This window comes from Bubalus kerabau, chromosome 3 (assembly GCF_029407905.1).
Source record: "Bubalus kerabau isolate K-KA32 ecotype Philippines breed swamp buffalo chromosome 3, PCC_UOA_SB_1v2, whole genome shotgun sequence".
In the NCBI taxonomy this organism is placed as follows: domain Eukaryota; kingdom Metazoa; phylum Chordata; class Mammalia; order Artiodactyla; family Bovidae; genus Bubalus; species Bubalus kerabau.
In genome coordinates, this window is record NC_073626.1 from 57,771,191 (window position 1) to 57,797,203 (window position 26,013).

Consider the following 26,013-nt stretch of genomic DNA (forward strand, 5'->3'; position numbering starts at 1 on the left):
AAGGTGTTCCCTCCCGTGAAGCGGGAAGGGGGACCCAGTCCCCAGAGGAACTCGTCGCCGCGAGCCCCACCCCCCCCCATACACCCCAGAAGGGCCATCTGCGCCCCGCTACACGTTTCTCCAGTCGCTCCCCACGCCTCTGCGGACATCAACCAGTTCCCAGTCTTCGCTACCCGCCTCGGAGGGGCCTCGATAAGGCCAGAGACCAGCGTCCGAGCGCCGGGTCGGACCCGCCAGCAGCCCCGGGTCTCTGGGGGCGGGGCCGCGGATCAACTCGGGCGGCGACGGCAAGAGGCGCGGCGGGGGCGGGCCGGGGGCGGGCCTGGGCGGGGCGGCGGCAGACTGCGGAGACGCGGCGGCGCGCGGGGCGGCGCAGAGCGTTCTGGCAGAGCCGCGGAGCGGAGCCGAGTGACCGGCGTGGGGCCGCAGGGGGCGCGAGCTGGAGCAGGGCCGGAGCCGAACCGGAGCCCAGCCGGGGTCGGGCCGGAGGGTGGGGGCCGGGCGGAGAGCAGCCATGGCGCCGCGAAGGGCCGGGGCGCGCGCCGCTGCGGGCGGCCTGGGCGCCGAGTAGCCGGGCCGGGCCGGAGCGCGGGCGGCGGCGGCGGCGGCAGAGCAGCTGCGCCCGCGCCCCCCGCCCTCCAGGCCCCGCGCCCCGCGCCCGGGCCGCTGGCAATGGTGACACATGCGGCGGCGGCGCGCCGGCGGCAGGACCATGGTTGAGCGCGCCAGCAAGTTCTTGCTGGTGGTGGTGGGCTCGGCGTGCTTCATGCTCATCCTCTACCAGTACGCGGGCCCGGGCTTGAGCCTGGGCGCGCCCGGCGGCCGCGCGCCGCCCGACGACCTGGATCTCTTCCCCACGCCCGACCCGCACTACGAGAAGAAGTACTACTTCCCGGTGCGCGAGCTGGAGCGCTCGCTGCACTTTGACATGAAGGGCGACGACGTGATCGTCTTCCTGCACATCCAGAAAACGGGCGGTACCACCTTTGGCCGCCACCTCGTGCAGAACGTGCGCCTGGAGGTGCCCTGCGACTGCCGGCCAGGCCAGAAAAAGTGCACCTGCTACCGGCCCAATCGCCGCGAGACCTGGCTCTTCTCCCGTTTCTCCACGGGCTGGAGCTGCGGGCTGCACGCCGACTGGACCGAGCTCACGAACTGCGTGCCCGGCGTGCTGGAGCGCCGCGACCCCGCCGCGCTGCGCACGCCCAGGTGAGCGTCCACCGACGGGCCGGGTCCCCGCCGGGCGGTCCTGGGCCCGCCCTTTGCTCCCTGCCCTGCACTCCTGCCCTCTCGGGGCTGCCACTCGCTGCAGCCTTCTGGACCGCCTCCTTAACTCTGGGCGCCCGAGTCCGCTGTCCGTCTGCCGCGGCCCGCTGTGGTCCCTGTGCTCGAATGCCCCCTCTCCCCTCGTGCTCTGCACCTCTTTACTTTTCCCCACCACCCGCCGGGCCGCGCGGCGTCTGGGCTTCCCGGGGTCACCGCCCCCTGCCCTCGGGCTGTCACCTGTCATGCCTCAGCTCTGCGTCCAGGCTGGCCTGTGTCGTCGGGCGGGATAGCGGGTTTCTGTGCGCTTGTAGCCCACCTGGCTTCCCCGCGCGGCTCTCGCGCCCAAATCGAAAGTGAGAGAAGTGAGGGGCCTCTCCCTCTGCACCTGCGGGGGGTCCCCCCGCCCGCCAGCCTGCCTTGAGAGGGCTGGGGAGGAGCTGCCAGGGAAGGGGGTTGGCTCTGCAGTGCCCAGGTGTGCAGGAAGAACAAAGGCCCGAGTGTCACCTGGGGCTGGGGGGCGGGGAGGAAGCAGTGCTGCCCGCCCCGCCCCTGCGAGTGGGCCCTAACTAGGGGCAAACTCGCTCTGAAAGAGGAGCAGAAGCAGGCCAAGGACAGGCTGGGGGGAGCTGAGCTGGCTGGAGGCACCTGAGCACCCAGACACCTCCCCTGGGAGACTGGGGACACAGGGCTGACGTGTCGCAGGGACAGTTTTCATGGGAAGGACTTTTTTACCCAGAAACACCCTCCCTCCCCACGGTGCAGGGTTTCCAAGGGTTAAAGTTGGGTCTCTCTTTCTCCGGTTTGTGTTCATGCCCTGTGGGGCCTTCTCCCTAGGACGTTTAGACTAGGAAGGGCCAGAAGGGAGGTCTTCTTGCCTGCCTTTTGTTTATGTTCCATGTTTGCCTTGAGACTGCGTCCATGGGAAGGTTGGGCTTCGGGAGCTGTGTGACCTGGGTAGCTGGTTGTCAGCAGCACTCCTGGGTCGAAGGTGCAAGGTCTTGGGTGTGTTTGGAAGATGAGGGTTGGTATCTGCCAGCTCTGGATTCCCTGCTCGACTCTTAGTCCTCCTGTAGTGTTTCCTAGGCTGTCAGAGTTTAGGGGAAGAGAAGGGGTCTTCCCACTTTCCCTTGGCTGTCCCCACACCAACAGCAGCTCTCAGCTTGAGAAGTGTCCTGCTGGGTCATTTAAGGCTACGTGAATTACCGGTCAGCCTGTCTGGGGTCTTTAAAGCACTAATGCCTGCCCAGCACTCAGTCTAATCTGTACAGGTGCACTTTCCTGGCCTTGTACCACCTCCTTGTCCCCCCCTGCTATGCAGGGTCCAGCCACTCTGTGCTAGATGGAGCTGAGCACAGGGGCTTGCAGCTACCTGCCCATCCATCCTGTTCACCAGGACCGTAGGCCCCCAGAACTGGACACTGAGCAGCCCAAATATAGGCCTGAGTAGGCACCTCTCACCCTGGAGAAAGGAATGGCTACTCACTCCAGTATTCTTGCCTGGACAGTTCCATGGACAGAGGAGCCTGGTGGGCTATATTCTGTAAAGTCGCAAAGAGTCGGAGATGACTGAGTGATTAACACACACACACAGGCACCTCTCTGCCTGTAGCAGTGGGGAGTGGGAGTCAGAAGTGTCCCATCTGCCAGAGGGAATTAGCTAGGGAGAGCCCTGGAGGGGAGAGTGTGCCGGCCTCCCTTTGGGCACTGTCTAGAGGCTTGAGTTGGGCTTGCCCAGCAGACGTATCCCTCAGCCCTAGTTGGCCACCAGGACACTTTCCTACAGCCCCATCTTCTGAGGATGATTTTCTCTTTGGGTCGTCAGGGTGAAGAGCCCCTGGTCTGTCTTCTCCAGAGCCTGTCCACCAGAGCAACAGGCCCAGCCACCCCCACAGACAGGAGTGAGGGAAGTGGGGAAGCCAACTAGAGTCCCCAGGTGCTGCAGGAGGAAGGGATGCCTGGCACCCCCTCCTCCAGGTGGACGTGAGGAACAGGAATGGAAGACTCCATGCGCAGTTGGCCTGCTGCCCGCCACACTGGGAAGTTGCTGAGCTCAGCAGCTTCCTGCGGCCGTGGAGGAGGGGTTTCCAGGGTCCTTGCGCGCCCGCCCTCTGCTGTCTGCTCTGGGAGTGGGCTGTGCCTCCAGGCAGGTGACGGAGCCTTGCCGGCACTCTTTGTCACTCTCTCCCACCTCTCCCTTCAGTTCCGGTCCAGGCGCTAGGTAGATGGCTTTCTTAACAAGCTTCCTGGAGGAGCCAGGGAAATCTCTGCTTTGTGTGTTTACAAGCCTGTGTGCTGCTCCCCCAGTCTGGGGCTGGGCCAGCGTGCCCGGGGGTCAGGGTGCGGCTCCCTCATCTGCCCAGGGACCCAGCACCCAGAAGGGCGGTGGCAGTGCCCAACCTCCAAGGGGTGCCTGGTGTTGAGCGGTGCCTGGTTTCAGGAGGCTCAGATGTCACCCTCGCCCTCCTTCAACCTGCGCTTGGAATGACCGCCTGACTATTGAACTGAGAAGTGACGGGCACTTTGGGGTCTGGCCCTGGGCAAGAGCCCTTCTTTCCTCCTCTCTAGTCCCCAGAGCCAAGCACTTTGCACTGGGCCGGGGGCGGGGTGGAGGGTGGCCAGATGTCTCACTGCTGTGAGGTGTGCCACTAGAAGCTCTCCCCCAGCCTCTCCCAGTTCCTGGTGCCAGTGTCTGCGGTGCTCTGGGGCTCGCCGTGCAGGGAAGTGAGGGTTTTCACGGCTTCCGCGCCTCGTTGCCACACGGCATCGGCCTGGGTGCCTCTGAGCTGGGCATGCGTCGAGGTGACAAGTGGAGATGGATGGGTTTCCAACGCTTTGCTGGAATATGGTTTGGCACTTCCAGCATCTGTGAGTGCTTCCTGACTTGGCAGAGAGGAACAGGTGTGGGTACAAGCATTGGCAGCTCCCTCTTTGGTCTTGTGTCCACGGTGGGAACTGCCATACCTGCTGGCATCTGCCAGGAGTGTTTGTGAGGCCCCCAAGGAGGACTGGCCTCAGAGGGGTGTGGCTGTCCATGGCAGCAGGCTGGTGGCAAAGCGCTGCCAAGGCCCACGTTGGTTAGGGTGTCTCAGCACCCCCTGCTCCCCTGTCACCTTGTAGGGTCAGGACGGTGCTCCTAGAGGCCAGAATGGCCCCAGTTGCTCTTCCAGAGTAGATGGAAGAGGAGCCACCGTCAGGATCTCGCCTGAGTTGCCCTGGACATGTCCCTAAAGTTGGGCAGGTTTCATTTGGAGCCACAGAGGGCATTTGGGACTCGAGTGTGGCTTCTGGGCCACCTTCATGGGGTCCTCTCTGCAGTAGGACCCCCCGCCCCGGGAGCCCCTGGTTGAGCTCCGACTACCCTCCCCGGCAGAGCCTTCGGGCAGGAAGGAGGCATCTCCATGTCAGTGCTGCAGCGTCGTTCGGGCCACTCACACTGCCTCCGCTGTCCCAGAGGCCTCTCTGGGTTCAGAGATCTGCTGGTGCCGGCAGCTGACTCTGTGCGGCCCTCTGCCCAGCACACCCTCCTCCCTGCCACTGTTCTGCCGGCTCTGCCTCCTCCGCCAGCGTCAGTTCCGCTGCCCCTTCCTCCAAGAAGCCTTCCCTGGCTGTGCCATTGTTGCCTTAGGTGCCCTTGGCTGCTCTCCATCTGCCATCCTGGCATGTCCATGGCATTTGGGCACCGGCCAGAGGCCAGATTGGTGCTGGCCAATCTGACAAGAAGAAGGTTCACCGCCTGGTCCTGCAGGCTCTCCGGGAGCTGCACTCAGCCTGCCCTTCCCCCGGTGTCCTCTGGTGAGTCAGGTTCAAGCAGTCAGCCTTGAGTGCGCTGCTGCTCCCGGAGAACCTCAGTGGCCCCACACAGGCTAGCTTGGAGCATTGCTATGGCACCCGACAGTTCGCAGCTTGCCTTCGCATAGTCTTAGTGCAGTCAGAAGACAAAATCTGCGTTTGCCTGCAGGGGGGCAGACACACCGGAGCACGTGGCAGGGACTGGCCCCCCCGGGGGAGTCGCCCAGACAGGTCTAGGGTTGAGACAAAAGGAATCTAAGGTCAAGACATCCAGAGCTAGATTTTCCTTGGAAAAAGAAACCTCTTCTTTTTAAGCAAACGTGTAAGACAAACTTTTAAATGACTTTGTGGCGATCATTTTAAATAGTGCCCGGCCTGCGAAGCCATCAGGCTCGACAACTGTTGTCACCGAAGCACCACAGAGCCTGTAGGACCAGGGTTTTCTATTCTCCCAGCTACTTCCCTAATAAAACCCTGAGCAGTGCAGAGTGGGCTGGACGCAGGGTGGAGGGCTTGTTTGCCCCCCACAGGTCAGAGAACCTTCCCAGTGGGCACAGCCCTGGGGCCCAGGGACTGTGAAGCCCCTGGTCTTTGTGGAGTCAGGGTTTGTTTCTCGGTGGCAGGACTGAGAAGTTTCCTGTTGCCCTTGGAGAGGCAGGCCGTCATTTGGGGCCTGGTCTCATCACCCTTAGCTTCCCTGGTGGCTCAGACAGTAAAGAGTCTGCCTGCAATGCAGGAGACCCGGGTTCAATCCCTGGGTCAGGAAGATCCCCTGGAGAAGGAAATGGCAACCCACCCCAGTATTCTTGCCTGGAAAATCCCACATTCTCTTGTTTTTTGTCCTTTTTATAAAGTAATGATTATGGTAGACAATCAGGAGGAAAGTAAAAAAGGGAAAATGACTATTATCTGTGCATATGTGTGAGCTGTCATGTCCGACTCTGCGACCCCATGGACTATAGCCTGCCAGGCTCCTCTGCCCCTGTAATATTCCAGGCAAGAATGCTGGAGTGAGTTGCCATTCACTTCTCCAGGGCATCTTTCCAACCCAGGGATTATAGCTGCGGTCTCCTGTTTGTCAGGCTGATTCTTTACCACTGAGCCACCTGGGAAGCCCATTCTCTATGCGTACCTGTTGTTTTTATTATAATTAAAACCATAGTGTGAATTGTCTGTAGACGGTCTTCCGTGTCATTAAAAACTTAGTGATTTATTGGCTGCAGGTGACCCACCTCTGGGTGCACCATGGCTGGTTCTCCTCTGGTGCTGAGTGCGCAGATTTCCCATTTCTGGCTCCCGTAAGTAATGCTGCAGTGGACACCCGTGTCCGTAAAATAAAATATCTTGCATAGCCCTGATTTCCTTTGGAATTTCCTAGGAGTGGAATTTCTGAGTTGAATGGTGTGAATGTTTAAATGCTCTCAACGTATGTGTTAAATTACTTCTCAGAAAGGCTATACCTTGTAGCCACAAATGGTATTTGAGTGCCCATCTTGTTGGTATTAAATATGTTCTGGGTTTAAAGAGTTGACTTTCTTAAATGACTAAACTGTACCTGGTTTTTATTGAGAAGTCCTGCCTGACAAGTGTACCCTTGAGGGCGGTGCATCACTTTGGAGGTGGAGGGTGTGGACAGGGTGTGCCCAGCCACCCCAAATGCCAGTCCATATGGTCACAGATGTCTGCATTTCACCCCTGCCCAGAGCAAGGGTGCAGCTCTCTGCCACGTAGGGCTGAAGGGGAGGGCAATGGGCCATGAGGGCCCAAGTCTGGGAAGCCAGGGTCAGCAGACGGATGGGTATAGACGAGACATTGGCTCTTGTCCCCCGAGTGCTCAGTGGTATTTGGAACAGGGGAGTGGGGGTCATCTTGTTTAGCTCCCCACTCCCACAAAGCAAGTGAATAACAGTTGTCCCTATATTCCCCTGCAAGGAAGTCGAGACCCAGAAGAGTTAGGGAGCTGGCGTCCCAATGTCTGTCTATCCTGAGGTCTATGTGCCCTGCGCACCGACCCCCCGCCGTGGTGCCCCCACCTGGAAAGACTGACTGTGGTGAGAACCACTGCCCACTGTCAGGCATCCCACCCAGGCAGAAGGCATGGGCTCCCCAGACCCTGGGCGGACACGGGCAGTTTGCTGTGCAGATCTGCGCTGTCCGTTTATCGGAGGATGTCCGGCAGCCTTGACTTGTGTAGTAGCAAGGTGGGAATCCGGCCACATGCTCCTGTCTCTGGCGGGCAGCGCAGGGGGATCTGTTGGGGCACCAGCGCTGCCGGCAGCTAAGACCAGGCACAGCGCAGCGGCTCCCAGCCCAGTGAAGCCGGTGCTCCACCACCTGTCCTGGGGACCAGGTCCTCGCCGCGTGGTCCTGGGCCTGCAGCTGCTGCCCCACCCGGCCCTGCTGGAAGGGCTGTGGGATTCAGGCCAGGACCTCATTCAGTGGGCCTGTGGGGCGGACAGGATGGGAAGGGGCTGTGGGCCCTCCTGACAATGGTCTCCCTGGCGGGGATTTACAGCACAGAGATCCATCTCACGGCCACCCACTGTCCTCTTTGGGGGCCTGTCCTTTGGCCTCACTGGCCAGCACTCACAGGCAGAAGGCACATTTGCAGAGTTTCCGTCTTTCAAGACTTAGTCCTGACTCTTCCAGAGCTCAGTTCACTCTTTCTTTTGCTGTTACATTTTTGCTGTCAGTTTGATGTGTCTTATTTTTTGGTTGTGGCGGGGGAGGGGGATGGCATTTGGACCTTTTTTCTGCATAACAGAAAAAAATTTCTCCTGATCACAAAAATAGGAATGTGAGAGGTAACAGCAGGACGTGTGACCTGCAGTATCTGAGGGGTTTAGAGGGGACACCTCTGCACGGGGCTTTGCAGGAGGGTCACTAGGAGTGCAGACCAAAGCAGTGCTCTAGAACCAAGGTTACTCGTATTGTCTGAGACCCACGGGCAGTCACAGGAGCAGGTGGTAAGGAAAGAGGGCACTGGGGGCAGGGAGGCGGTGTGCGTGGAGAAGGGCCCTGTCGCGTCTGGCTATGGGATATACGGCCTGAACTCTCTGTTCCTCCCTGGTGAAGTGTCCCCTTCCTGGTGTGGCATTGTCCCAAGTCCCCAGCTTACAAGGCCTGTTATTTTGGAAAAGTGTTGTGTGAAGATCCCCACACCACTGCTCCCGGACTGCCCCTTCCCACCCACCCAGGTGGGTACCGTTGGAGGATGTCAGGGTCAGCAGGTGGGCCCAGGGAGGAGGCATTCAGCCCCTGGGGACCACACACGCCCTGTCCCAGCCTCCGTGTGGACCTGGGGCCTGCTTTCCTTGATGGGGACACAGAAACTATCCCGGGCAGCCCTGCGCTCCCACCACCATCAACAGACCCCAGCCAGGCTCCCAGCTGGCTCTGGGTGCTGGGAGCTTTGCTGAGGCCATGCAGCTCCCCAGCTGGCCAGCGGCCTTTCCTGCAGCGCTGCCCATGTGCATCTCTCTCGAGGCTCCCCCGGGACAGCTGGACCATTTGGAGGCCCTGTCCCCACCCTGGCTGTAGTCACTCAGCCAGCCACCCAGGGTCTGGAGCCTCAGCTCACCAGGGCTATCTGAGTTCTGCAAGGCCGCCCTCTCTGTGTGCCCTGGGGCTCAGGCTCCAGGGCCTGAGGTACGTGGGGACTCATCCCTCAGGTTCCTTTCAGGAAGCCCAGCCCATAGCTCCAGGCCCCAGCAGCCCAGACTGGGACCCAGAGGAGGAGAGAGGAGCCCCAGGATCCTCTCTAACCTTGTGCTTGGAGCTGGTGGGTCTCGTGGGCACAGAGAAACAACCATCTGAGGCTCAGTTTCCCCATCTCTAAAATGGGGATGGGGAGCTTATCATTTGAGTCTGTAGGGGAGCCTGTAGCCCATGGCCCCTGGGCCCTCCAGCCCCAGATTGTGTGTGTCCTATTGAAGCCACAGCCACTGGTAATCCCACAGAATTCTTCAGTCCAGGGATGCATGCAAGCCTCAGTGCCTGGGAGCAAGGTCCAGGCCCTCAGTTGTGCAGGGGGCTGTCAGCGGCTTCCCACGGCACGAGTGTGGAAGGGGGATGGGCCTGGGGCCCCGTGGGAGCGTCCGGCTGTCTGTGAGAGTCCCCTGTGAGCAGCGCAGTAGCCTCTTTTATGTGGGGAACTTTAAAAGGCCCCAAGGGGCCCAGGGCAGGGGATCAGAGCAAATCAGTAATTGTCTGGAAATGTGTTAATTGTAACTAAAAAAATAAAAACTCTGGAGTTAGTGGTTTATAAAGCTGTAGAGTTGAAGTGGGTCAGTGGTGTGGGAGATGCACATTGCCCATTGGTCCCAGGCAGGAGCTGGGCCCCCGGCCTCTCTGCAGGCCAGGCCCCTCCACGGAAGTCTGTGCTGGCCCCAGCACACCAGGTGGACACGACCTGAGTCAGACCAGTCTGGGCTCCAGGTCTGGCCCGGCTCCCCACCTGGATCCTCACGTGGCTCTGAGCATCATTTTCTTGACCCGCCTAGTGGAGCCATGGACGACTCAGTGGATTGTGCTGTTCCCCAGCAGGCTGTCAGCTCCATCAGCTTATCTCTGCCCTCCAGGACAAGGAAGGACAGAGGTCATCCCTGGGCTGCCCACCAGTGGGGGAGCGGGAGCAGCCAGTGGCCAGGCCCTGCCTCCACCAGGGAACTCCAGCTCCATACCAGGGGTGGCGGCAGAGCCAGGCTGGGGGCCCAGGCTTGGAGCAACAGCAGCTAGGTTGAATTCTCAGTTCTGTCACCTGCCAACTCTGTGACTTCTATGCCTTGATTTTCCAGCTGTAACATGGGTCTGCCGACAGTGCCTGCCTCGTAGGTGAGGGCTTGGAACTGTGCCTATTGCTGGGGACTCTGTTTTTTTTACAAGAGGCTATAGCATATCCCTTCTCTCTGGGGACAGGAAAGAGCCCTTCAGAAGCGGCCGGAAACTTGGCTCCTGCCCCCATCGGAGTCGGTCAGCTTAGGGGCCAGCTGCTAAAGTCTGGGCAGTTGTCTGGGCTGTCCACAGGCATCAGGGGCCTTCTAACAGGATGACCTGGGCTGTGCCTGCTTCTGCCATAGGGGTCTCCTGCCCACCCAGGCTGTGGCACTGGGCACCTCCCTGCCTGTGCCCACTTAACAAAAGGGTTTGTTCGCTCCCTGGATCGCCACAGAGCCCCCGCCTGCCTGTAATCATCGCCTGTGGGGACAGTGCAGGTTAGGCCTGGTGTCTGGTCTGTGTTGGCAGCAACTTTCCTGCCTGCCTCCCTGAAACCCCTAGAGACCCAGCCAGGAAGAGCTCAGTGGAGAGGGCAGGGAGGGGCAGAAAGGCCAGGTGGGTCCCCGGGTCTTGCTCCGCTCCCCCCGCCCCCACAGGAGCCCAGGGGTGCGGTGGTCCATCCCCGTCCCTGGCCCCCGTCTGCTCTGGGCGAAGTCTGCGGTCACTGCGGATAGCGACAGGAGTGGAGCGGCAGGCTCATGTGTTCCCGTGGCGACCGCCCTGCGCCATGCGCTCACCACTGCCCTTCCACCACTCTGCTGTCTGCGTTCCATGTCTTACCTGCGCCCCCTCCCACATGTTCACTCAGTGTGGACACGGTCGTGTGGAGAGCGCACAGCACCGCTGGGTGTTCCACACTCTGGAGCCTGTGTCAGGCTGTGCTCGGCCTGCGCCTCGCTCCCTTCGCGCAGCCTTGCTGGTGAGGTTGGTCTGTGTGGCTCCGTGACGTGCACATGTACTGCGTCGACTCCCGGGTTTGTCTAGATACATCCTCTTCCTTGTGCTTCGCTCCAAGAGTAGCTGGGGGGCGTGTTTCGCAGACCAGGTGACAGTGACCAGACTTGCCCACCCTCCGTGTCCCCAGGGGTGAAGCAAGGGAAGGTGGCCCATCCTCGGCTCTGCTGGACACGGCCAGCGCTCTCCAGATGGGCTCCGCTGACACACCACCCCGCTCCCTACCCCAGCCGTGCCTGAGGGCCGCACCATTTGGCTTGTGAGGTGTTGCCATTTCTGCCAAACTAGGGGATGCTCCACTGTGGTCTTAGCACACGTTTCTTTTCCCGTGACAGGCGAGATGGGCATCCCCTTGTGTGGTTCCTGGCTGCGGAGGTTCCCTCCAGCCGCTCACCTGCTCACGTCTCTGGGCTGTATCTCCCCGGGAGGTGGCTCATCCCCTTTGTGTGTCCTGGTACGAAGTCCTGTGCGTGCTGTGCTTGCCGGGCCTCTCCTCCTGACCAGCCTGTGGGTCTGGGCCTTTGGTTTACTGGTGCCTGGACCCGGAGGGGCCCAGTGGACCAGACGTGTCCTTGTCCTCGTGCCGACGGCCCCAAGTACCCCTGCCAGGGAGGGAGGGGCATGTTCCTGCTGACCTCAGAACTCCTCCGGGACCCCTTTGTGGTGGGGACCCAGCCAGAGGCCCGGAAGGGTGAGTGGGCAGACAGGTGCCCAGCTGACCGGCTGTCCTCCCTGCAGCAGGGAGGCCCCGGACCCTCATCTGAGTCCGTCCTCAGCAGCACCCAGAGCAGCAGCTGCGCAAGCCCAGAAAGCCACACAGGCGGTCTTCCGTCTCACACCCATCAGCTCTGCTTTGTGAGGGCCCGGTGAGAACAGGCTAGAAGAAGGATCCTGTCACCAGAACCAGAGCTGGAGCCCAGTGCTCTGAAATCGTGGCACCTCCCTGCCCCTCCTGATGGAAATCTGGGCTTTCCCAGAGGACTGACTTCAGCACCCCCCAGCCTACTATACCTCCAGCCAGGTGCCTGGTCCCCCCATCTGCAGCAGCCACACCCCAGGACCGAACCCCTGCATGACCCTTCTCTAGAACAGAGCTTCCCACATCCTCCTGCAAAGGCACTCGGGGCAGGGCAGCCTTGGCATGCAACCCCCAACTTGGCCACCGCCTGGACCACCTCCCACGCCGTTCATCTAGAGTTAGTTCCAGCCACCGCAGGGCTAGCAGGGCCCCGAGAACAGGCACAGCAGGCATTGCGGCCCGTGGGCAGTGGGCGAGCATCTCCCCTCGGAGTTACGCGCTTGAAAGGCTCGCATGTAAATATTTACCTCCCTGGAGCGTTGGTGTCCTTGGAAAAGGAGGACCCGCGCACGTGGATGTTTTGTGTTTGCATCTCCGCTGCAGGAGGTGGGGTTGGCTGGCTCACCGTCTTGAAGCAGTGAGAGTTTCCTCCAAGCCCTGGGTGAAGCAGGATCCTCTGGGATGCTGCTCAGCGGGAGGAAGTCCTCCAGCCAGACCGTGGTCGGGGAGGCAGGGGCTGGGGAAAGCCCCGTTCCCTGAGCACCCCGCTTATACAGCATGCTGTGCTCGTGCTGGGAGCGGGCTGAGCAGCTGTCCTCGCCCAGAGGACACAGTCCAGGGACAGAGAGTGGCTGTGACGACAGGCAGCCTGGGTGCCAGGCCTGCCTCACTCCCACCTCACCATTAGGGCCCTCCCCTCCAGATGAGGAGACCAAGGTACCAAGAGCCTAAATGACTCATCACCCACGTCACACGTCACAGGGCTGGGACTCACACTTGGCTTTGGCCCCAGGGTTTCCTCTTAACCTCTCCCCAGTGGCAGGGAGTGGGGAGGGTCCCCCTAGAGGGGAGAGCCAGGCATCACCCAGGCAGATAGGACTCAAACTCCCCACATTGCCTGCCTGTCATGGAGGGACACGTGGCTGCTTTGAGGGTGGGCTTTCTCAGCAGCCCGAGATGGTACAGGGTCCTGCGGGGAGACCTCTGGTGACTTTTGACCCCCCTCCTCTGGCCCAGCCGGGCAAGTAGCCGCCCTCTGGAAGCAGCTGAGCCGTGAGGTTGCTCCCCAAAGGTTGCAGGCAGGTGGAATGGAGGCAGGTGGAACCAGGGCAAGCGGAACACATGGGCTCCAGGGGTTTGGAGGTTTCTGATGTCACCTGTGAGGAGGGGCCCTGCCAGGCAAGTACACAGCCTAGGAGCACAGTTCCCACCTGCCTGGGGCACCACAGCCTCGCCTATCCAGCCTCCCAGCCTTGCCACTCTGGAGTCCTCTTCCCCCCGTTGCTATAGCCCCCCAGCCTCTGTCCCAAAGGAGAGACCACAGGTTGGGCACAGCCACCCACCCCCCATTCCCTTAGCAAGCAGGTCGGCAGACAGGCAGGTCCGGGCAGCGTGCTCCACTCAGACAAGCCCGGACAGAAGGCTGCTCGTTGGCCCGCGGTCTGAACCCTGCAGAAGTTCAAGGCCTACCACGTCCTGCTTTCAGACCATGCCTCAGTCAGGAAGCCCAGGCCTGTAAGGAGAGGTCCGTCCTTTGCTTTCCTGGAAGCCTGGCTGGCAGAGTGCCCAGAGGAAAATACTGATTTTATCAAGTCAAATGCGGTCACATTTCAGACAAGTGGGTCAGAGACAGGCAGTGGGATGGTGGGGGGTGGAAGGGCTGCCCCAGATCCGAAGTGGACGCCCAACCCCAATCAGTGGATCAAAAGGGGGCCCAGTGGGCATCAGACAGGACTTGCCACAGGGCCCGGGCTGCACCCCACATGGCAGAGCCGGGCCAGTGTGCCAGCCCCTGTCACCCTCCCCCAGCCGGAGCCCTGCTGTCTTTGGCCACTTGGCCCTCTGCCAGTCAGGCCAGAGGCAGCCTGAGGTGGTACCGGGCATGGAGGGGCAGTCACAGAGCTGCTGGGCGGGGAGGCGGACTGACTGAGCAGCCCCACCATGGGCCGGAGCGGGGGTGGCAGGCAGGGGTGGGCCTCCTGCAGGGCTGCCGTGTGGAGCCAGTACAGCGCCCGAGCAGAGCATTTGCAGAGGAACTGCCCTTCCGAGGGTCAGCGTGTGAGCACGGAGCCCAGGGCGATGGCCCGCGCTGTGTGTGGCACTCGGTCGCTCCCCCCGCCAGTCCACGCCAGCTCTGACCCCTGACCCCAGAGTCAGCTGGCACAGGAGTCCGAGATCGGTGGGCCCGTAGCTGTCGCCTCGACCACCTGGGGCTCTGTGTATGGACCTCTTTGAGTCCTTAAATTCGTTTAGGAAGTTTTGACTGAGCGCTCACTCCGTGCAGTCTCCAGAAGGGTGCTGGTGTGGAATCCTGGCCCCCAGCTGTGTCCGGCAGGGCTGCCCAGCTGTGTCTGACGGGCATCCAGAAGTAGGAGGCACCAGGCTTCACGGCATCCAGCACCACCGTCGGATAGTGCTTGCAGCTCCCCTCGAGTTCCCGGGCAGCACGAGGGCCTTGGCCCCTCAGGTGGTGACTGCCAACCTACACTCGGGTTTTCTCCAAGTGACACCCAGTCAGGGTCCCTGCACACGCACACCCTGTACCCCCAGTGGCTCTGCTGGACTCTGGGCACTTGGCCCTGGCCAGCAGGGACACATGGGCACTGCCCCAGGTGGACCGTGAGATGCCTCCACTGTTCTCCTGTTACCAGTGGGGAAGCGGAGGCACAGAACAGTCAGGGAGCTGCCGAGGGTCCCCAGGCTCAGACCCGAGTGTCCAGATAGGTGTGATCCCGTCTTTCCCATCCACACCCATGGCTGCATCCCCCTTAGCAGCTGTTACTCAGCAGGGGCCGTGCTCAGATGGCCTGCTGGGCCTGCCCAGGTAGCAGCGACCAAGGGAGAGGCTGTCAAAGGGAGGCAGCCGGTGTCCTAGTGGGGTCTGAGGGTGCCTGGAGCCAGTCCACTCTGTCCCATGTACAGCAAAAGGGAAGCTCGGGGTTGTGGAAAATTTTGTGTTGGGCCTGAAAACTAGTTTTTTTAATATTTACTTTCCGTTTTTCTCCCTAAAACAGCAATATGTATCATAGCTCAGGAATTGCCTGGGAGTCGTGGGGCCTGGACAGGGCCTCCTTCTCACGCTGCCTCTCTGGGGAGGCCTCTGCACTCTGGCCACACGGTACGGCGAGGGGCTAGGCGGGAGTCTTTTCTGACTGACTGGGAATTGACTTTACCCAGGGAGAGGATGGTGGGCACATGGACGGGCTGGCGCTCTGCCCTGCCTCCACCCTCAGGCCCAACTGGGACCTCAGTGGGTCTGGCTGGGGAGACGCAGGGAGCCGAATCCCTAGGGCACTCAGCACTGCAGTTTCCACAGGTGCTGAAGGACACAGAGGGGCCAGGCTGTGGTTGGCAGGGCCACAGCCTTGGACCTGCACACTGGTGTTCCTGAGGTCAGAACCAGCACCTCCCCCTACGTCCTGTGCACATACCCGGCAGCTCCTGGGCTGATCCTGCTGGGTCTGCACCTAGCTCCCGGCCCCACGCCTGCCCTGCACACTTCCAGGGTAGGCACCGACGGGCACGGCTGTGGGGAGCATGGCATGGCCCATGCTCTAGTTCGGAGGCCCTTTTTGTGATGTCTGCTCCAGCTCGTGGAGCAGTGACCTCGGGCTGGGGCCGGAATTCCTCAGGGACACGCACCCCTCCCCAGGGAGAGGGCAGGCTGAGGGGCTGGGAGCCTCCCAGGACTGACCACAGGCTGTGCAGGGCACCCGAACACGCGCCTGGCCGCAGCTTGTGCTGCAGGGCCAGTGGTGACTCAGAAACACCCTGGAACAAGAATTCCTCTTTCCTTCCAAGTGGTTGGCACTTTGAGATATTTCCTCCCATTTGATTCCTTCCCGCTAGCCGTGTTTAAGAGCTGAATGGTTTTTCCACTCCATGGCTGGGCCACCCCTTCATCACTGCCACCTCAGAACAGGCCGGGACATTAAGGAAATAGCGTGTTCATGGAAAATTCGCTCTTGTCGTAAAAGTAGGGCCGAGCCCTCAGTCCCCTGCCCCCAGAGACCTGGGCCTGGGCTCTGCAGGAGGCCCTCTAGGGGTGAAAGGCCAGACTCCTCAACAGCTGGGCCTCGGGGCTCCCTGCCTCTCTCCTGCCTCCCAGGAGTAGGGCCCCTGGCTGGTGACATCTGTCCTGGTTTCAGGCAAGTGTGACTGGGGTGAGGGGCCTGTGAATTTGTGAGAACTCAGGGTCACAATTTGCTTGAAGGGGCCCTAGAGTCTGCCAGGCAGAACCGGGCAGCCCCCGCCTGGCTGGGGTCTGATGTCCCTCGCTGCCCTGGCCTGGGTCATGATGAAATGGAAATGTGGTGGTTGCGTGTGGAGGGCATGAAGAGGCCAGCAGGACCCCTGGCCCCAAGGTGGGGTGTGCAGCCCCCTGCAACAGCCCCCAGCCTCTGCCTGGCAGATGGGCAGTGTTTGCAGAGCCGGAGGTCAGGAAGAGGCCCTGAGCTGCTCCCCACCATAGCCCCCTGCCTGTTGGCCTCTGTCCCACTACAGTCGGGGTCCCTCAAGTGAGGCCCAGGCCACCGGAACTCTTCTGTGGGTCCCAGCTCTTGGCTGAGGACCTGAGCATAGAGTAGGTCGTGACCTTTAAAGGCACCCTAGCTCAAGGGCTCTGTGTTCCTCACCAGTTGCACTCTTGTGTAAATGTGATGAGTCTGTGCCTCAGTTTCTCCATCTGTCCATTGGGGCCAGGGCTACTCTTCGATACCCCTGAGGGCAGGAAGTGTGGCCTGCTGGGGTACCTGGCACCCAGGGAGTGTCCCAGAGGAGAGGGCATTGCCCGCCATCCCTTCTGTCCACCCCTGTATGAAAGGTTTGAGACCAGGGAACCCTGAAAGGTGCCGCCCTGGGCTGAGCTTGAGGTCTGTGCCATGTTGGCCTTGAGAGTGCTGGGCCGCCCAGCGGGGCACAGGCCTGGAGCCCCAGTTAGTTTGTCAGGAGGGCGGGACAGCAGAGCCCCGCCTCACAGGCCGTCGTGGTTAGGGGCCCCGTTGTTGGCATGGTGTGCAGGGGGTGGCTGTGTGCCCCGTCCCCACCAGACGAGGCAGGTACTTGCTGCCCCCTTGCTCTGTTCAGCCAAGGAACAGAAGCGGGATTCTCAGCAAGGTCACGCCCTGGGCTCATCTTGGTCCTGTGTCCCCCCCGCCAGGAGAGCTGTGGATGTGCCCCAGCAACCATGGTTGGGGGCAGGTTTAGACGGGGCGAGTTCCACTTGTCACCCCGTCGCTGAGGCTCTCTGCAGTGGCTGTACACGGAGCAGGGCTGCCTTCTTTCCTGAGAAGCCTGGTCTGGTTTTGCCTGAAACTTGCTCAGCCAGGACAGGCTGCAGATATTCCACTGGAGGAGAGCTGTGTGTGTGTGGTGATATACACATCACGTAAAATTTACCATTTTAACAGTTGTTAAGTGTGTGACTCAGTGGCATTAAGTGCAGTCACCCTCTTGTACAGCCACCAGCACCCCCATCCGTCTCCAGAACTTGGCTGCCTCCCCCAGCTGAAGCTCTACCCATTAAGCAGACTCCCCGCTCCCGTCCCCCAGCCCTGACGGCCCCCCTTCTGCTCTCTGTTTCTGTGAACTTGGCTCCTCAAGGGTCTTCATGTAAGTGGAATCAGATGGCATCTGTCCTTTTGGGACTGGCTCGTTTCGCTGCAGATGATGTCCTCAAGGTCCATCTGTGTGTGGCAGGTGACAGAATCTCTCTCCTTTTTCAGATGGAACAGCACGTGTATACCATGCTTTGCTTTTCCACTTACCGTTTGATGGACACTTGGCTTACTTCCACCTCTTGTTCCTTGGAATGGGTGCAGAAGTATCTGTCCGCGTCTCTGCTTTCTATTGTTTCGGTGGAACTGCTGGGCCACGGGATAATTATATGTCTAATATTTTTAGGGAACTGCCATCCTGCCTCACTTTCCCATCAAGAACGCACATACGTAAAGGTTCAGTTTCTCCGCATCCTTGCCAACACGTCTCCTTCTGCTGCTTGGTGACTGGCTGGTCATGACCTAGGGCAGGACGGTCTAGAATGTGGTGCAGAATGATGGCACGGGAGTTGCTTAGGGTCTCAGGAGGAGTCTGGCAAAGCCAAGTTCAAACTCCATGCGCCTGGAAGTTCGGGAAGGCTGGAGGGTGGGGGACAGTGCTGTGTGGCGTTGGCGGCAGGTGTCTAGCGGAGGGTCTGGGTAGGTGCAGAGAGGAGGGGGCACTTCCCCCGACCCTGGCTCCAGCACTGAGCTGACGACTGACAGCTGCGTGGTGTGCTTGGCCCTGCGGTGATCTCCGTGTGGACCCACGGCAGGGCCAGGTGCACACCTTGGGAATCCCAGCGTGGCTAGTCTGCTTGTGCCGGGCTCAGCGTGGCCATCTCATCGTCTAAGGACAGCTGGAAGACTAAGCAGGCCCCGTCCTGGCCATGGACCCCTGCCCTGTATGGCAGGCAGGTCCCTCCCCACTCGCTCGCTTGGTGGTTAGTTCCCCAGCCCCAGCCCACGCTGGGCAGCGGCTGTGTCTTTGCTCCAGTGGGTGGCCTGCCCTCTCCCAGTGACCTGCGGTGGCACACACATGGGCTTCTTGAGTCAGGCCACCCCAGTGTCCTCTCTGCGTGTGTGTCCCCAGGGCACCATGCTGGCCAGGCTTGAGGGTGCTGGGGACCCAGGACTCACACGGCGTCGCTGCATAGGGCTGTCCGTGACTCGGGGGTCTCAGGCCGCAGCGCTGTTGCTGCTGCTCTCCTGGGCGCAGGGCTTTGAATGGCAGTCAGAATACTTAGGACGCCCCTGGCGCCTCCCGCAGGCTTGTTGCCTTCACATTCCTGCTTCCCGATTCCCACCAGGACTCACGCCCCATCAGGGCCGCGCAGTGGCCTTTGCCTCTGAGGCTGTTGCTCGGCAGCCGAGGCCCTGGGTGCACAGAGGCAGGATGGCAGCGCCCTGGAGGCCATGGCCCTTTGGCTAACTGTCCAGACACAGTTCAGGCCATGGTTTTCTCCTTCCTCGTGAGACATTTCCAAAGTGCGCATCCCCACTTCTGAGTCCTCCTGGGGCCTGGCAAGCTTGCCGGGCAGCAAGGCCCCCTAATGGGTCCCCAGCCCTCCCTCCAGAGCCCCTGTGGGGTCGACTATGGTGTACAGAAGGCAAGAGTGCTAGAGCCCGTGCAGGGGCCATGGTCCTGCCCTTCAGGACACACTCAGACCCCATCTTGCAGCGCCCTCGTCTGGGTCCCAGGGGTGCCGTCCACCCCCAGACCCACCCTGCTTCTCCACGCAGGCTACACACAGCCTGACATGTGCTCTTGGCCAGCAGGGAGTCCACCCCCAGGGCCTGGGGGCCCATGGTTTTCCTGCTGCTGACACTCTTCAGCCTCCAGGTCCTTCCTCTCTAGGAGTCAGAGAGCGTGGTTTCTGGGAAGTCCAGGAGCCTGCTCCCGACCGCCTGCTCTGTACACAGAAGCTACCTGATGGGTGAACGATGGTGGCCGAGCCCACCACCACTCACTGCTCTTGTTCGGGGCCTCAGGGAGTGAGCGTCAGGCTCCCTGATCACTTTCATTTCCAGCCTCGGAGCCTGAGTCATTCTCTGAGTCCTTGCTCTGCCCAGGCCCCATGCTGGCCCTGGGGACTAGGGCAGACGGGCCAGGCTAGTGGTAGACAGGCCAGGAGAAGGAAAAAACCACACCATGGCTGAGAGGTGGGCAAGGGCAGAGAGGGTCTGAGGGGAAAGAAGAGGAGAAGGAGGGTCCCTCGAACAAGACTGGGGAGCAGCACTTCTTGGCATGGAGATGCACATGCAGCTGAGGCTGGGTGCCTGGTTCACGCGGGTCCCTGCTGCACAAAGAGGGCTTGCCTACTGGGGCAGAAGGACGCAGTATGGAGGGTTACTAAGCAGGGGAGCAGTTCAGCCAGGGCCCCTGAGACAGAAAACTTCAGGCCGCGCATGCACAGCTAGGAACCTGCAGCCACACAGAGGACCCCAGACTTGGGCCTGGATGTCCCCAGGGTCGTCTAGGGTAGTCTCCAGGGACCGTTGTGGCAGGAGTGGGGTCAGAGTTAGGAAAGAGAGGCAGGTAGTGTCACAGTGGGTGAAGAGCCTGCACTCAGATCCCTGAGGGAGCCCCCTCCCCAGGGCCCTGGCAGGAAGAAGGCAGCCATCAGCCACGCTCGTTGCGGCAGGCGTGTGGGACCTGCCCTCGATCTGTCAGCCCAGCTCCGAGGGTGGTGATGGGCTGAGTGGGCTCCCGTGGCACAGGGACCTCGGTCCTAAAAAGGACCTGTGTCTCCAGAGGACTTGCAGGGCCCAACTCCTTTGGAAGCGCTGGGAAGACCTGGGCTGGGATGGGCCCAGCAGTTGACAGCAATGGGAGTGGCTCTGCATAGCCCCGCCTCAGGCGCCCAGCGGGCCAGGCCCACATGCAGCCCAACAGGCAGGCCTTGGCCGTGGGCTTTGCCCGCCCTGAACCTGGGGGAGACAGACATGACCAGAGGGGAACGCTGGCGTGACCGTGCGTGTCTGGGGGAAGCAGATAAGGTGGCCTGCCCTCCGGCAGGGGGATAACCTGTGCTGCAGCCCTTTGGACTTGCCTAGAGAGGCCCTGAAGGGGTGGGTGCCCCCCAGTCAGGGCCCCCCAGTGCCCTGATCTCTAGGGCTGGGCTGTGACCTCTCCCTCCTCACGTCCCTCATGCTAGCCGCGCCCTGCCTCTGAGCCGGGAAGGGGCCCCCAGGTCCTGCCTGCTGCCACAGTGGGATGGTGGGCAGACTGTCAGTGCTGGGACACGTCCACTGCTGCAGGAGCAGAGCACCGGTGACCAGAGGCGTTGGCGGGACAGGCAGGGCCCTGACCACAGCCCCGCTGCCAGGCTGCCTCCCTCGCACACTCTTTTTTGGGATCTGTGTCTCGGAATCGTCCCGCATGAGTCAAGCCACCCTTTGCAGGTGGAGCCTATCGGCTGACTGTACCCCGCCCACCGCTGTCCCCCACCCCACCCTCATGCCCAGTGAGTTACGCCCTATGGCCTGGCCCACAGCCCTTGGAGATCCCTGCATCTGGGGCCCTGCTCACTTACTCAGACGCTGCTCCCTGTGCTGCAGGACAGCCTGGGCCTGTGCCCAGTGCCCACAGCCCAGAGGGACCCATGTGCTGCTACTGCCCATTCACATCGGCGTCATACCAAGGGGTTTCTGGGTAGACTGGCAGTGCCCCCACCAGAGATAGAGTGCTAGATCAGATGCTGGCATCCGCCCTGTCCTGCCCCATCGCCAGACCTGGAGAGCCCTGCTGATGGGCGGTTTGGCCTGGCTTCTCCTGGGAAGCAGGCCCCTGAGCTTCTGGACACCGAACACTCTTTGCCCTAATTTAGTACAAGGCTCCAGCCCTGGGTGGTTCAGTGTCCAGGCTCGTGTGGGCCTGGGCCCAGCGCTTCCTCGTCAGCACGTGGTGTGGGTGTCCCCGCCTCAGTTGCTGGGCCTGAGTGTGTGGTCGTAGGGGAGCCAGAATCCCACCAGGCTCGGCCTCTAGGGCAGGACAGACGTGGGTGACTGGGGACAGCCCCTCTCAGGGCTCACCACTTTCAGCTGAGCTCGTCCTTATGCTGGTGGAGGGCCTGGGGCCTGCTCGGCCGGCCCCCCGCCTCCTGTGCAGCCCTTTCCCTCCAGTGCTGCCCAGGGCAGCCTCCCTTAGCTGGTTCCCTCCACCCCAGAGAGACAGGGCTCCTCTGCTGGGCATGCAGGGGCCTTCTCCTGGGCCAGAGCCTCTCCCTGCGGCCACCCTGGGATCAAGGAGCTTAGCGGGGGTTCGCCTGGGCAGGTCAAGGAGAGTGTGATCCAGGTGACCCTGGGCCATGATGGAGTTAGATGGAGGGAAGGGAGCGCTGAGAACCGTCTCCTAGGAGGCACAGCTCTGCTTGAGCAGGAGGGCGCCTGTGGGCCCCTCAGCCAAACTAGAAGGAGTGCAAGCCGGCCCTGGGGCCAGAGCTTTCTGAGCTCAGGGCAGAGCAGCTGGGACTTATCCTCACAGGGGCTGTCCCCTCCAGTCGGTCCATATGCCTCCTGTGTTTCCTGAGTAAACCCAACCCTCTCACAAATGGAGAAGGGGCCAGCCAGTTGAGGCAGTGAGGGCCGGCGCCAGGAAGCAGGAAATGGGCTTGGAGAGGCCTGGCCCCACTTCCTGCCACCATGGGGGCACTCTTGGGCCACTTGCTCCAGATGACACAGCAGCCTCTGGAGACCCCAGGTCATACAGCCAGGGGCTCTTCCTCGGGGCTGGAAGCCAGCCCACTGAGCTTACTCGGAAGCAGGCGCTCAGGCAGCTGACGCATTTGCTGAGCTCACCTGGGGCCAGGGGCCCTTCCTGCCCAAGGTCCAGGCCCTAGGAGGCTCGGCACAGGGAGCATGCAGAGCTGCTCCCAGTGCATAGCTGCCCTAAGTCTCCAGAACCCTCAGCCCTCCAAGAGCAAGCCAGACCTTACCTGTGGGTCACTCCAGGTCCCAGCAGAGAGCATTGGACGTGCAAAGCAGCCCCCTCCCCGACCCAGGTTCTGAGGGTGAAGCCTGCACACAGGTGCTCAGCAGAGACACGGTAGACAGACTCCTTCCTGTCATTTCATCTCTCCAGTCCCTGGAGAGATGCAGCCAGGAGAGGTGGGGCCTCTTTGCCCCATTTTTTGTCGTAGAGAAAATGCATCGGACTCTTTCCCCACTGGGACCATGTTTATTCTAGCTTCTTTTGGATACTTTTTCAGGTTATAGGAATTCTCTTCTAATCATGAATAATTATTTAACCTCCAGTACTCTTGCCTGGAAAATCCCATGGGCAGAGGAGCCTGGTAGGCTGCAGTCCATGGGGTTGCGAAGAGTCAGACACGACTGAGCGACTTCACTTTCACTTTTCACTTTCATGCATTGAAGAAGGAAATGGCAACCCACTCCAGTGTTCTTGCCTGGAGAATCCCAGGGACGGGGGAGCCTGGTGGGCTGCCGTCTATGGGGTCACACAGAGTCGAATACGACTGAAGCAACTTAGCAGCAGCAACAGCAGCAATATAATTTTACATAACTTCTTACATATCTGTTGATGTCTGTAATCTGTTGGTGTGAAAATCCATATGTGGATTTTCTCATGTTAAATCATCCTTACATACCTGGGATTACCTGATTTAGTCATAGTGTCATATATTTTATATGCTGTGCTAGATTTGATTTGAGAAGATTTTTGTTTACAGTTTTTTACATCTAATAATGAAAAGAGTTTCAATTTTCCTTTCTTCTCCTGTGTATGTTTGATTTTGGTATTGGGGTTATGTTGGCCTCATAGAATGAGTTGCAGGTGGAAGTGTGCATTTCCTTGCTATTATCTGTAAGAGTTTGCATAAAGTTGGGTAATCTGCTTTTAAAATTTGGTAGAAATTTTTTCTGTAGGAATTGTCCCTTCACTTTTTATTTTGAGAACTGTCAAACCTACGAAGTACTACTAAAATAGTAGTAAAACTTTAGACCTTTCCCCTAGAAAGACGCTGCTGTTAATGTCTGTCATTTTGGCACATGTGTGGATGTGTGTACCATCCCTTGTTCTCTTGTGTGTGTGTCTGTATGCATGTGCTTTGTCTGTGTGTCTACGTGTACTTGTGTGTCTGTGTATGCATATACTTGTGTGTGTGTATATATGTATGTGTGTCTACATGTACGTGTGTCTACGTGTACTTGTGTGTCTGTGTATGCATGTACTTGTGTGTGTGTATATGTACGTGTGTCTACATGTACGTGTGTCTATGTGTACTTGTGTGTCTGTGTGCATGTACTTGTGTGTCTGTGTGTGTACATGTGTCTACATGTACTTGTGTGTCTGTATGCATGTACTTGTGTGTGTATACATGTACGTGTGAATACATGTATGTGTGTCTACATGTACTTGTGTATCTGTGTATGCATGTACATGTGTGTGTACGTGTGTCTACATGTACTTGTGTATCTGTGTATGCATGTACCTGCATATGTGTATATATATATATATATACGTGTGTCTACATGTACATGTGTCTACACGTATGTGCGTGTGTGTACATTGTACCGTGTGTGTGTCTGTGCTTGGTTTTGTTTTGCTGCATTTTGGCAGAACTGTGTGAACCTAGGCTGCAGACATTCCTCAGTACTCGAAAACCTGTAGGAAGATTTTTAACTGCTGCTTTGATTTTTTTTTTAAGCTTATGGGGCTACTTGTGAGTTTTCTGACTGACGGCTTCTCTCTCTCTCTCTCGCACATTCTCCTGGCACCCCTACCCACGGACGGCAAGAGCAGGTGAGTTCGTTCTGGCTGTTTCCTCTCCCGTGGCCCTCCTCTCCTGCCTTCTGGCCAGGTGGGGGTCCCTGGGATGGCGTGGGGTCTGTGTTGCGTGGTGAGGAAATGGATACAGAGATGTTCCTTGGGTTGCCTGTCAGGGCCACAGAGCAGTTAAGTGGCTGAGCTCCCGGCAGGCAGGGACCCCTTTTCCTGGTGCATCCTGCCCCAGCTGCTCCTGGAGATCCTGCATCCAGGGTCAGTGGCAGACACACCAGTTATCGCTCTCGTGACTGAGTGACTTTGGCTGAGGACCCCCTGAGCCTCAGGTTGCCTGTCTGACAGTGGTGCCTACCCCGGAGGTCGTGGGAATAAAGCAAGTGAGTGCCAGGTGGGCCCCGGCCACAGAAGCCTTTGCAGGGGCTCCTGAGGTGGCCTGGGGTCCCTGTTCTGTAAAGGACCAGGGACCAAGGTTCATTGCTGAGGTGGCCACCCTCCCAGCTCCCAGGTGGTTGCCTCCCTGAGAACGTGCAGACCACACCACAGGGGAAAGCAGGACTCTGAGTCAGTGTGGCCGTCACGTGGCTTCTGTCTGGAGCATGTGCTGTTTAGGCTCTGACTTTCTGTATCAGGGAAGAGCAGTTCCTATTCACAGAACCTGTCAGACCGTCATCCCTGCCCCACCCTGTGCCCTGTGCTCCTGTGGGAGAACATGTGTGCACGGAGCAGGGGGCGCGGGCCAGCCCCTCCTCTCTGCTCAAAGCCCTCGTGCAGCCACAAGGGAGGGGCCAGGGGCATTCATCCGGGAAGAGGGGTGTCGTGGAGCCTGGAGCCAGCCGCCAGCTGTGGGGTCAGAAGGCTGAGCGTGGAGGGAGTATCGGGCTGCCCCCAGTGGTCCCCCGACGAGCGCTGGCCCTGCTGGCCGCCAGATAAGCAGTCACTGCTGGTCTCACAGCTTTGGAGACGTTTGCATGGCCGCCGGGGAGGCCCAGAGCTTCCTAGGCCTCTGGCTTCACACCTCTAGTGAGAGAATCAGGTTAGATCAGGCACACAAAGGGCCTTTAATCTTTTTGTCTGTTTGCTCTGTAATACATGCTTGGTTATATAAAACGGGGAAAATAACAAAAAATTGGAAGCGGAAGAAAAAGTTGCCTTGAGCACCAGCCTGGGGCCAAGCCCCCTGCACACTTGGCGTGTGTTGTGTTTCTGCCCTGCCTTTCCTCTGTGCCCGGTTTGTATGTTGCCCAGAGCTGGCATCAGGTTGTAACATGGACTCTGATGCGGGGCCTTTGCTCATCATGCGTATGCTAAGTGTGCCCCTGTGTCATTGCAGCGTCCCCAGGAGGGCTGTCCCGCTTGGCATGGGGTCATCAGATGTAGGTTTAAAGCTCCCTGAGCTCTCTTTAGGCCCTGAACTGTGTGACCTGGCAGGGCCGATGTCCACTGAGCTGGGCCCTACTGCGTGCGCCTTCTGTGCTGCTCTTGGCTGCTGTGGGGTTTGTCCCTGGCACAGAGACACAGAGGCTGGCGTGGTTGGCAGACGATGGGAGCAGGTAGAGCCGGGCATGTGTGCTGCATGCCCTGGCAGGGCCCGACACTGCCCCAAGGCCACACTCTCCATCCTTCACGCCGCCCTCTTCAGGCCGCAGCGGGTCTGCAGGTAGAGCTTAAGAGGACATGGGAGGACCAGCAGAGACCGGGAAGCACAGAAAGTGACCCCGAGAGCTCTTGGCCGAGACTCAAGTTGATGACAGGAGACGAAGGCTCTGCAGGCAGGTCTCAGGCCCCATCACTGAGCACACAGCCCCTCCCGGGGAAGGAGCAGGCTGGGCACCTTCACTTTACCCCGAGGTGGGCACATGTGATGTTCAGGTGAGAGTGAAACCTCCCCGCCAGTGTCAGAAGCCAGAAAGTGCCAGGGGGCAGGCATGTGT

At 59.9% G+C, this 26,013-nt stretch overlaps 1 protein-coding gene across 1 annotated transcript in view; it reads left to right on the forward strand.

The window, feature by feature from the left end:
- The first annotated feature begins 393 nt into the window (after positions 1–393).
- The window catches only part of HS6ST1 (heparan sulfate 6-O-sulfotransferase 1), a 40,462-nt gene continuing 14,842 nt past the window's right edge, over positions 394–26,013 (forward strand). The window contains exon 1 of the mRNA XM_055571868.1: positions 394–1,209. Within this exon, the coding sequence (XP_055427843.1) occupies positions 683–1,209 (527 nt within the window). The 5' untranslated portion in view covers positions 394–682. The remainder of the gene's footprint in view (positions 1,210–26,013) is intronic.